The sequence below is a fragment of the Bos indicus genome, chromosome 7 (assembly GCF_029378745.1).
Source record: "Bos indicus isolate NIAB-ARS_2022 breed Sahiwal x Tharparkar chromosome 7, NIAB-ARS_B.indTharparkar_mat_pri_1.0, whole genome shotgun sequence".
NCBI classification, from domain to species: domain Eukaryota; kingdom Metazoa; phylum Chordata; class Mammalia; order Artiodactyla; family Bovidae; genus Bos; species Bos indicus.
Window position 1 is genome coordinate 48,401,296 of NC_091766.1, and position 12,994 is coordinate 48,414,289.

Sequence of the window (12,994 nt, forward strand, 5' to 3'; positions counted from 1 at the left end):
CCATCCCACAGCATCCTTGTCATCAGGCCCTCTAAAATGCCTTCCAGCAATTCAATTCCCATGAACCGAAAGTCCTCCCAACCACAAAACTGCCTAAACCACGTTGGATTCTCTTTCAGTGTAGGAGGGAAAAGACTTTTCTCTGCAGCTGATGATCTCCACTGGAGTTTGGCAATCCTCCTATTTTCCAGAAGATGAAGTGTTTGACCCCTTCCGTGCCTATGGTTTATATTTTGCCAGCCCACATCAGCACTGATATAGTAACCTCCCATTTTTATTGAGCGGCGCTCAGTGTAATTGATATCTGCTGGGGCTGATACTTTAAGTGAAGGCTATTCTCAGTCCTGCCACCACCCACTGCCCACCCCACCGTACTCCACCCCAGCTCAGGATATAATAGCCAATAGCAGTTACACCTGAGCTACAAAGTGGGGCTTCTCAGCAAAGGTCCTCAATTATACCCAGAAAGTCATGAGGTTTTCTGTGAGGATTTATCTCAGCAGATCCAGTTTTCAAACCTGCAGAGCTGGAAAAAGAGGGAGCCAGGGCAGGAAGATGTTGCATAGAGCAGCCAAAGTTCTTTAGAGAGAAAAATCCCTGTCTGGGCAATTTGGTTAAACAGATTTAAATAGTATGTTCAAAGGAAGCTATCACTTGTATCATATATGTAGATATATCATTTACATATATCAGCTGACAAATATATGTAAATATGTGTATAACCTATCCCAATGTGTACTAGTAAAAATTTAAATGCCTTTTCCTTCTTTGGTAAAGTTTTAATATCTGTTTGCAGGCCTTGAGGGAGAGTAAATCTGACATTTACTAACATTTGATCCTTACAGAACTAGAACCTAAGTCCTTCTCTGGGCTGGAAAGCGCCAGTGCCCAGTCTCCATCACTTGTGAAGCTCCATAAGCAAACTCCTAGTATGAGTGTTTGCAGAAAGGCTCATTTACCAGGTCACACAGGGAACAGGCTGCTCTATATCTGAGTGTTCTTCCAACATGAAGGTGTCGCCTTTTAAGAAATTTTGACCATTTTTGATGGAAAACATCTAAATTACAAACACCTTCTGATGCTTTATCGTGATGCTTCAGTCACTATAAAAGTTGTCAATTCTCCAGAGACTTCAAGAAGGCCAAGAGGAATGTATAGGCTACAGTACATAGATTCACAAACGGTTAGACGTGACTGAGTGACGAACACACATACACAAGAGGAATCTGAAAAGATGCTCATCACTGATGATTATCAGAGAAATGCAAGTCAGAAGCACAATGAGGTACTGCCTCACACCAGTCAGAATGGCCATCATCAAAAGTCTATGAACAGCAAATGCTGGAGAGGGTGTGGAGAAAAGGGAACCCGCCTACATCATTGGCAGGAATGTAAAAATGTAAACTGGTACAGCCACTATGGAGAGCATTATGGAATTCCCTCAAAAAAATAAAAACAAAGTTGTCATACGATTCAGCAATCTCACTTCTGGGCATAAATCTGGAAAAAAAATGAAACTTATTTAAAAATATACAAGCACCCCAATGTTCACAGCAGCACTATTTACAATAGCCAAGACATGGAAGCAACCTAAGTGTCCACAGATAGGTGAATGAAGAAGATATGGTATGTGTACACAGTGGAATACTACTCGGCCATAAAAAAGAAGGAAATAATACCATCTGCAGCAACATGGATGGACCTAGAGATTATCATACTGAAAAGACAAGATTCTATGATACCACTTATATTTGGAATCTAAAAAATAATACAAATGAACGTATTTACAAAACAGAAACAGACTCACAGACATGGAAAACAGACGTGATTACCAAAGAGGAAAGGATGGAGGACAGATAAATTAGGAATATGACATTAACAGATACAAGTCACTATATGTAAAACAGATAAACAACAAGGATTTACTGTATAGCACAGGAGACTATATTCAAACCTTATAACAACCTATAATGGAAAAGAACCAGAAAAAATATTCATATCTAAGTATAATTTAACCACTTTGCTGTATACCTGAAACTAACACAATATTTTAAGTCAAATATACTTCAATTAAAATTTTATGTTTCATTTTTTAAACTGTTGATGTGTGAGGCCCTTGAAGTCCACTAAGATGGTGGAGTCCACTGAGATGGTGCAGCCCAGACAGGGCCTCCAAAGAAAGCCTTACCTGTCCACAACACACATGTGCACGCCCACTAAATCTCCCACCTATAGACTCGCCCACACACACCTGCATCACAGCCTTTAACATACCCCACTGCAACTGCCGACTGAGCTATTTCCCCACTCCTTACTGTGAGCTCCTCCTGGAGAAGGAGCCAGAAATAAACAGACCATAAATCTTCTGTTTTTGTCCCCAAGACCTGGCTTTGTGCTTGTGCACACAGTGCTAGGTCAGTGAACATTTGAGAATGAATGAATGCATGCATGTATGTATGAATGAATAAAGTGTTGCACTACTTGAGGGCATAATACACTAAATGTCTCTGCGGACATTTTAATGCCAATTTTGCTTACAAGACAACCAGAGTCCAGATGGAGTGACCTATTAAAGCGACAAACGAGAGGGCAGAAAAGGGCACCTTCTATCACGTTACACATCAATGCCTTCCTTGACGTCTTTGTGTCAAGTTGACCACTGTGATCACATCAAATACTCAAGCTACAGAAATGAAGCTGGTTCTCAGAAGTGTGAATCTTTGAGACCTAGTAGGTAACATGTTCCCTCTGAGTTGCAGCGTTAATTGCATATACGTACTTAACACCATTTCAGCAGCAAGGTCTGTGCTAAGGGCAGCCACAAATGGAACAATAGGAACAGGGACGTGATTCACAGCAGGCCTTCGCTGCATCTTAAATAACTCCCAGGAGGACAGAGGTGGTGATTTACAATGGCCCTCAGGAGCCTGGCTTTGTGCTTGGAGGGTGAGTGGAAAGAGCCCTCTGAGGGCTAAAACCCAAGCAGTCAGTGAACCACCTGTGAAACAAGCTTCTACTTAGAAACCATGAAGAAGTTATTTAAACAAATGAAATATCAATGCCCTTGAAAGCTTCCTGGGATTGGCCTATTTCTAGATAAGAAAGTTTCATGTTTGTGGCTCATGTGAATTGGACAGTGTCTCTAGGTACAGTCAGTTCCATGAATGAAATCACTGGATTCAGCCCAACAATCCACCAGGTTAGTCTGATAAGCATTTTACTATTTTGTTTCTTTTTGTGTTTGTTTTCTAACAAAACCAGCCAATGATTATAGTGGTCAATTCAATAAAAATATTATTTAAATCTTAGACAATCTCAGACAAATAACCAACTTGATAAAATAATTTCTATCACCCCAATCTATTTAGTCCCCCAACGTGGGTAAAATAAGTCAGCTAGCTGACCTTTGTGGGAAGAGGAAGTTAGCAAGCAAAGAAGGAAAACTGAGATCGCATTTTTCCATGAAATATACAACAAGAAATAGTGCATCCTTTACCTTGGTCAAAAGGCTTGTTGGGATTCCAGTTTCTGAAATAATCATCCTATATAAGGAAAAAAAAAATAGAAAACAAAAGTCAGATTTCAGGAAGTTTCTCATATAACTGCACAAAAACCTGCCTTTCCCCCCACCACCTCCCAAAACACAAAGGAAAACGCTAAGGGTTCAGAAATTTTTCTAAGGCATTCACGTGCAATCAAAAGTATCAATTGCCTTTTCAAATTCTTGTCTTTCAAACTGTATGGATTATACACTAGGAAGAGTTAATACATTTCAGCCTAGTATGGAAACAGCACTGCTCTTCCCGGTTTGACAGATAAACCCAGACACCTTCTAAGTGCAAGATGTATTTGCTATCAATTATGCCGCAGGTGATGCCTAGCTGTTCTCACTTGGGATTAAGCCTCTGTGTTTGTAACCACTGATAATTCAACTGTCAACATTTCTCCTACATGGAGACATGTAACTTTGGTGCACAGTTCCAGTTTTCTAGCACTTCTCGAAACTAAAAACAGAGGGTCATTCAAATGTGAGAATTAACCACTGGCATATATTCACCTTAATACCATTTGTTCTGGTTGTGTAGATAAAAAACAAAGGCTGGCCAATCTGGTTGATTCATAACCGTGTCTTTCTTGCATGTAGCTTGCCTCAATTTATGCTCCAAGGCTAGACAGTTGATCACGTTGAAATTGTAAGGGTCTAGGTCACTCACGGCTCCATCATCCTGTTAACCTCTTCCTCACTTCTAATAACCCTTCCCCTCCAAACCTTCATTATCCACAGTTTCTCTTCTCTGTCAGCCTTCACCCACTCCACTGCAGATGAGCACACCCCCTCTGCCAGGTCAACTCAACTGTCTGCAGCATGCAGGGGCCCTGCCCATGGACAACTTCCCCACATCAATTTTAGGGCATGTGCCCCCATTCAGTTAATTTCCTCCAGAGTATATTCAAACAATTTGTGGGACGTGTTTTTGGCTGGCACTCTGCATGCTGCAGTTTCATAAAGCTGTCCAAAATGAGGCCTGGATTTCTCTTCTAGAAAACCTCATTTACACCAAAGTACACAATTAGTTTCAACTATGGTCCATGCTCTCTCCTGTGACCATTTATCTCCCATACCATCTCTTTGCATTTTATTGGTCTCAGTGTCATTCAATTACCTGGCTTTATTAGATCCTTGTTGAGTTCACCTAAGCCCTTAAATAGATTTTAGGAAACTGGATTTAGAGTAAAATCAGAACATTGCTTCTTGGGTGGTGATTCCATTTTCCAGGGCATGAATAAACATGAACAGGTTCCTCTGGATCCTGGGGATTCAGCATTAAATCATGTTTAACTCCAAGGAATTGGTCCAATTTGCTCTGGCTTTAATTTTATGCCATAACTGGCCTTCTCAACTCAGCTGGTTAGGAAATCTCTGAGGTCTACACCATGAAATAGCACTGAGAAAGTTTAAAATAATCCCTCTGTCACATCTCTCTCCATTTATTATTTTAAATACAATCCTCATCTCTTGAATTATGTGGTTTGAAACTCGGCAGCCAAAGTTAATGGTTCTCAGCTAAGGGCTGGATGATCAGTGGGAAATTTACCACCTTATTTCTCAGGTTGGATGGCCAATCTACTCTTAGCAAGTGAACATAAGCAAGTGACTCAAACATTCTGCAGAGAAGGCAATGTCACCCCACTCCAGTACTCTTGCCTGGAAAATCCCACGGATGGAGGAGCCTGGTGGGCTGCGGTCCATGGGGTCGATAAGAGTCAGACATGACTGAGCAACTTCACTTTCACTTTTCACTTTCACACATTGGAGAAGGAAATGGCAACCCACTCCAGTGTTCTTGCCTGGAGAATCCCAGGGACAGAGGAGCCTGGTGGGCTGCTGGTCTATGGGGTTGCACAGTCAGCCACAACTGAAGCGACTTAGCAGCAGCAGCAGACATTCTGCTATTGACAAGGGCAAGAAAAGAGATAACCTAAGATGAACTTATCCTCACTATTGGAGAAAAAAATAACAAAATCTCCATCCTTCCAGCTGTGGTCCATAAGTGCCCTCTGATAAGGATGGCATCACCTAATTACAGTCTGAAATCACGTGAACTATTTTCCACTTGAACATGCTCCTTTAATACATGGAAGTCCTTAGAAGCTTAGGCTGTGAGTCCGACAGGGAAGGACTGGAGCCAAAGACAGTCCTGCTTTAACTTCACATGTCACATTCTCTTTGATGTCCAAGTAAGGTTTGAGCCAGTCTCAGGAACTGAATATTTCCTAAGGATTTCAACATATGTTATAACTTGGATGGAATATGAAGCATTCTACTGGACCTTGTCACTTTTCCAAGCTAACTATAATTGCCATTTCTACATGTTTCTTGGGGAAAGTCAGAGATTTCACGATGAAACTTCTACAAGTGGCTATCTGCATGAGAATATTTAAAACTCATCACACATGTAATAATACTGCCTAACTGCTGCCCAAATGTGAAAGTACACCTTGAGTCAGAGCTCATTATGCAGAACGAGTCTCTCTAACAGCCTCTCGCCCAGCAAGGCAAAGTGGAGAAGGAGATGACTCCCTGCCTCTGATTGCTTTCACCCTGCCTTAGGAAAGCAGATGGCCAAAGCAGACCCCAATGAGCCAGCAGTGCAGACAACCTTGGGTGTGACCCCTTTGGCTCCAGCTGAGAGACAGGCACCAGAGCCCACTTGGGGGTTGGTCGATGAGCACAGGGGATGGGAGTCCCTACTGGGCCTGGCCATAGCGAAGTCCAGACATATAAGCCCAGAGCTCATGGATCAGCCTTCCACTCTGTACCAGCTAGGTCTGCAGACATGACCTGTCCAAGCCCCTGGGGCTGTACTAATCAATACACTCTTCTGCTAGGGGAACGTTGGTGAAAGAGCATCTAAATCCACATGGAAAAGTCGAAAAGAATGCCCTTCTAGGGCTTCACCTCATCCTGGGGCCTCACTTAACAGTCAGTATGCCCAAGGGACAAAGGACAGCTGGATGGTCATTTCTTCAGGGCCTAAGACCAGGGGCACCAGCCCAGCTTTTCCTTTATCTTATTTTCTGTCTGAATTTTGTAAATGTAACATACATTTTGCTGCTGCTGCTGCTGCTAAGTCACTTCAGTCGTGTCCGACTCTGTGCGACCCCATAGACGGCAGCCCACCAGGCTCCTCTGTCCCTGGAATTCTCCAGGCAAGAACACTGGAGTGGGTTGCCATTTTCTCCTCCAATGCATGAAAGTGAAAAGTCAAAGTGAAGTCGCTCAGTCGTGTCCGACTCCTAGCGACCCCATGGACTGCAGCCTACCATGCTCCTTCATCCATGGGATTTTCCAGGCAAGAGTACTGGAGTGGGGTGAACATACATTTTAGGTTATCCTTAAACATTTTAGGTTATCCTTAAACAGAACCAGGACTTGCTGTGTTGTTGACAACACCCAGCATCTATTTTCTCACTATGACAAATCCCAACATGGGAAGCAGTGTGACAGCCCCAACATCACCCCAGTACTGCCCTGTAACCAAATGTGTTCCTGCTGCATGGCCCCCAGAATTTGGTCCACAGAGCAGAAAAGTCTAGGGCCTCGGGAGCCCTTGTCTCTGACCTTCCTTCTGACCAATAAAGATGTGGCCTGTTAAAACTCAGACTGTAGTGGAAGGCATGGTGGAGGGACTCAGTCGCACTTGCCAGGAGAGCCATATCCATCTGAGTTGGCCTCTTAACTGGTAATTTGATCATCTAGTGATAAAGCCTTTAAAAATGACTTGGAAGGACCTCAGCATCAGTTAATTTTTAAAACAGACAATCTAAATAGAAAGATACATACCTGGATACAGTCATTTACTAAATTGATTAACTCCTAATAGTGCATTCTACAAGCTGAAGAGTGAAGGGTGGAAGTGTTACCATACATGTGTATTTTATGCTCTACCCTGCACAGGATAATTAAGTCAGACCTCTGCTGGACAGGGAAGAGAAAAGCCTCCTTCTAAATTCTCATCATATGAGGAAGAACTGATTCCATTTCATGATACCACTTCAAAAATGATATATGACAAAACCAATACAATATTGTAAAGTTAAAAAAGAAAAAAAGAAAAAAAAGAAAATCACCCAAATTTTTAGGGACTGTTACAACCCAGAAGATCCTGTAAACTTGAAAAGTCTCAAATTTGAGCCTGCTGACTCATGTCCAAAATCATGAAACATTGCAGGGGAGCATACGGTCATAGTAAAAAGAAAAAAAAAAAAAAAAATCACAAGTTGGCATACAAATCCCAGCAAGAAAGTGACAAATGATAGTATCTAGAAAAATGAAGAAAGGGGTGGTGGACTGTGGAGGAAGAGTCATGGAATGACCATGGCCCCAGTTATTTTTTAAAATCCTCCACAGCTGATCAACAGAGATAAAATCATATTCATTTTATTAACATTCGATATCCCACAAACCTAATACTGGATCCTAAGACACTATTGGCACCCAGTAGCTGGTACAAAGAAATTCAACTCTAGGCTTTCAACTACTTTAGAGATACCCTGTTTTAATAAGCATTTATGGAAAATGAAATCTTTTAAAAATATATATATATATGTAACATATATTTTATATTATCATATATAATAGATATTAATTCCCAGGTGGCACAAGTAGTAAAGAGCTCTGCCTGCTAATGCAGGAGATGTAAAAGATGCTGGTTAGATCCCTAGATTGAAAAGATCCCCTGGAGGAGGAAATGGCAACCCACTCCAGTATTCCTGCCTGGAGAATCCCATGGACAGAGGAGTCTGGCACCATATGGTCCATAGAGTCGCAGAGAGTCAGACACAACTGAAGCGACTTAGCACACTCAAGGATATAATACATATCAGTATATGTTAATAACATACACACACACACACACACACACACACACCAAAGAACATTCTGCTGTATAATGCATCTTCCAAGAAAACGTTTAAGCCTCCCTACCAGGAAATGATGCAAAAAATATCCTCCCATAATTTTAGTGATTAAGTCTCTTTATCATAGACATCATAACTGATTGGAAAGTCTCTCATTTTAACCAACTGTGATCGGGAAACTGAATTTTTCTTCCACTGTCCCACCGCCCCCAAATGGCTGATGCAATTTAGTTCAGATATTCCCCAGGGGTTTGCCTTTCCAGAGGTGCTTATGTCAGCTCCAAAGAATGTTAAAGCAACTCTGAGGAAGAGAGTGGCACAATCAAATGGAAACCACTTCTGCAATCCAACTGCTTTACTCCCACTTACGAAGATGATGATGGCATGTATGATATACTTTACAGCTTTAGCTACCACAGATCAAATATACTCGGCTCTCACGGGACAGATCATTTCTCTTTTATACATATTTTAGCTAAATTGTTTGAATACTGTAGTTTCATCTGAAGATTACCTGAGATAATACAAATTACCAGCCTAGAAAATAAGTGGGTGCCTCATTTGTCTCGACCAGGAGTGAGCCATGGAGACATGTACACATGTACAGAAGAAAGTAAGTCTAAGCGAGAGCAGGCAGCCTCTTTGAGGTCATCTGAAGACCCCCTGTAGATAAAAACAAAAGAGAAAAGCACTGCCCTGCAGGGCAAAGTGGACTACAGTCAGGTTTATAGATCCGAGAGGGAGGTTAATCCCACTTTATCGAACCCCATACTTTTATAAAGATGTCAGTTAAGGGGCTATAGGCAAACTGCTTTCCAAAGAATTCAGTGTGAAAAAGTATCTTTTTATACTACTTGACTGGGGAGAATAAGAAGGAGGGCTGGCTGGCAGGTGGGGAAAGTGTCTCTGAAATGATCATAGAAATCACTGGAAATGTGAGACTTCCAGGTGACACTGTATTGAAAGTGTTGGTCACTCATTCGTGTCCAACTCTTTGCGACCCCCTGGACTGTAGCCCACTAGGCTCCTTTGTGGAATTCTCTAGGCAAGAATACTGGAGTGGGTAGCCATTCCCTTCTCCAGGGGATCTTCCTGACCCAGGGATCTAGCGCAGGTCTCCCGCATTGCAGGCAGATTCTTTACCATCTGAGCCACCTGGGAAGCCCCAAATGACACTATATAAGTGAAACTTGCCTGTAATTTTAATTTGTGTGCAGTAAAAATCCCTACTCGTGATGCTATTGGGAAATACAAAACATTCCACCTATTGAGAAAGAAGTTGGCTTCTCATACACCCCCTCACCTCGATTTCCGGTAACACGTCTGGGTAAGCACTGTGCTGTCAGTCTTCTCTCCATCGGGCCTGCCCTTCCCACCCTGGTGAAGAACCCCAGTAGGAATCCTTCTGCATGAAGCATTCAACCACCCAGCCCAGCTTGGGCAGTGACTCGAGGCCCCCTGCCCCGTCACTCCACAGATCCCACTCATGAGAACCCTGTACACTAGGGACTGGGACCTGGACCGATAACACATCTGCATGGGCACAAATCACACCCACACACCTGGGCCGGGCTAATTCTGAGCAGGTTTGGATTTTACCTGCACATTCCCCCAGGGAAAAACAGTACACAGTAAGTCCTGGCTCTACTGGAGTCAACTGAAGTAAGCTGATTCAGCTTTAACATCTCCATGTTCCTCTGAAATGCGCATAACCGCTCCTGATGTGCACATAAGGACAGGTGGGTGTATGTTTATACACTCTAAATCACTTGCTTCCTGAATAGAGTAATTCTTTGATAAATTGGTCTGACATTTGGTATAAAGTCCTGCAGGCCTCAGACAAAGTGATTTAGAAAATAACAATGTCAGTTGCTCTGCTCTTTCAATAAATAACCCACCAGTAAAACACAGATAATAACTGACAATCATACTCGTACTGTAACTAATGAGAAAAGATAAAGCAGTAAATGGACTGTTTATATGCATTTGATAAATTGCATCCCCTGGATATACCCATGAAAAATAAATGTGTGTGGTGCTGGTTCACTGAACTAAAACAAATATTTACCACTGAGATTTAGGATTGAGAGTGATATTTACATTTTATTTGGCAACTATTTTGATGCTATGTCTAATACACAGTGGAAAAGTCAAAAACCTACCTCAACTTCCTGAGTACGAAAGCATTATGAATGAGGAAAAAAAAAAAAAAAAGAATCACATCAAACAATAGGAAGGAATGTAAACATTTTTGATAATTGCATCAAATTTTCAAATTATAACATTAGAAAGGTCACAGGCAGACATTTTCCTTTAAGTTACCGACCATCACTCCCTTTAAAAGGTCCCCTCCCTCATTCACTAAGTTCATGAAAAGAACGTTAGGTTCTTGGTGGAATAAGTGAAGTGTGGGGAAATCTGAGGGCCCTCTGGTGATCTGTGTCGTTACTATAGAACAGCTAGCAAAATCGTGATTAAATCCAAATATTCAGGCATAATTATTATCTTTGAGAATTTTAAACGACTAATTTGCTGTGACACTGGTCCAAAGGGTGAAATTCAATGAAAGTCCTGAGATGACATCAGAGAACAAGAATAAAAGACCTTCTACATTTCTGCAAAGCAATTATTTCACCTTGCAGCTCCAAAATAACTTCAAGGGGTCTAAAACCTGAGAAGGACATGAGTTTATGGTCCTGGGTTGTGAAATGAATAGCACTGTCGTGGTCCCTCCAGGTGATTAAGGGATTATACCACCACAAAGAAATCCCCCTTCCTCACAGCTGTCTGCCTGTCCTTGTCTGTCCATCCAAGCTGGGTTCTGGAGGAGTGACTGCTGATTGCAGCTTTTCTCAAAGAGTGAGATCTGTTCCAGAAAGGGTGCCCTACACCTAACTTTCTCTTCTGGGAATACAATAGGTCTATGATTTTGCATTTGTACTCTGACCAAGACAAGGGGTGTCTTCCCAGACTCAAAGCTACCCATTCCCTTGACCTCAATAGCAAAATGATCAAAACACCTGAGCGAGCCAGGAGTGGGCTTCTGAATGTCCAAACAGGAGAGAAACAGAAGGATTATGATTCAAAGACAATAGAAACACTATGAACAGGACAGGCTGTGAAGCAGACAAGCTCAGATCCTGCCTCGAACACTCACCCACCAGCTGGCCTGGCACAAGCCCCTCAGCTTCTGAGTTGCAGCCCCCTGATCCACAAAACAAGACTGCTGCACCTACCTTGGAGGATGGGTCACAACAATTTGCAATAACGTGGCAGCGACTGGGATATCATCAGGCACAAAGAATGACTCAATAAATTAAAATGTACACTTTTGTGTCTATCTCCAGAGGTTTATAATATTGAGATGTCTCAAAAACACTGAAATAGGCTTATAGAAATAATGATATGCTTAAAATTTCAGTTATGTGGCTCTTGTGCATTTGAATCATACCATATAGGCCCAAATGAAGGGAGACCAATTGCCCTTGGGAACAATAATTATGAAATATTTTCAATGCATGCAATTTTATTAGTCTTACAGATGAAGAGTGGCTTAGAAAAAAATGCAATGAAATGTGAAAACATGACTTACAGGCACGTCTCTGTTTAAAGGTCAGGCTCCCATTCTCTAAGATTTAGTGACCCTGTCTATTAAAAAAAAAAAAAAAAGATAATACTTACACCACAGAGCTGTCTGTGCAACCAGTGAACCAGTGAGAGATGTTTTGAACCACTGTTATCAATTACACATCATCTAATTCTAAGTAAATTTAAGTTTCAATTATGACTCACTATATTCTCTTAAGTGGACTAGGCCTCTCTGAACAGGTAAAATTTCTGCATAATCATTAATTTACATGTAGAAAACAGTCAGAGAAACCCAGAGAAGGGTCACTTCACTGAAACACCAAGTAAGGCCCTTGCCATCTTGGAGCATATAAACCTCTCCTTTACAGAAAATACAAATCGTACTGGCCCAAGGCCCAGTCCTGTCTGAGCAGCACGAACTCCAAATTAATCAGGTCCCACCATCTTTCTGAGAATGCCACTCCAGCCACCACCGCCCCCTCCCCACCGCCACCTCCCCAACCCCCACCCCCCCACCAAGGCCAGCAGGCCTCAATCAACATCCAGATGCTGCCTTCCAGAGTATAAAACAGTGGGTATGAACTGTCACCCACACAGCCTCTGCCTCAGCTGGGCCCCCAGCTTCTCCTGGGGTCACCCCCACGTGCCTAGCCAGCCTACTCTCCCTATACGCTGCTCAGGCTATCCACTTTGCTGCTCCTATGAGGATCCTCTGAAGGGGCGTCAGCCCTCACCGTGCCCGGGTATCAAATACTCCAGTTTCCCCAACAGCCCCCCGGCCAAGACCAAGCTCACGAGCAGCTCCCAGGACCCTGTGAGGCACAGCCCCTGCTGAGTCCTCTAGTCCCCCTGAGGCCACACCCCTGCCCACACGCTTCACTCCAGCCCCACATGAGCTACTTCTCAGGGCTGCAACAGCCAAGCTCCAAAATTCTACACACGCTGCATCCTCTGTGCCTGAAACCCCCTTCCTCTCCCTTCTCTG

At 42.6% G+C, this 12,994-nt stretch overlaps 1 protein-coding gene across 2 annotated transcripts in view; it reads right to left on the reverse strand.

Moving 5' to 3' along the window:
• Nucleotides 1–12,994, reverse strand: part of SPOCK1 (SPARC (osteonectin), cwcv and kazal like domains proteoglycan 1) — a 584,015-nt gene that overhangs the window by 341,293 nt on the left and 229,728 nt on the right. For both annotated transcript variants that reach the window (XM_070793622.1, XM_019964962.2), the window contains one exon: nt 3,497–3,542. In XM_070793622.1, coding sequence (XP_070649723.1) covers nt 3,497–3,542 — 46 coding nt within the window. The remainder of the gene's footprint in view (nt 1–3,496; nt 3,543–12,994) is intronic.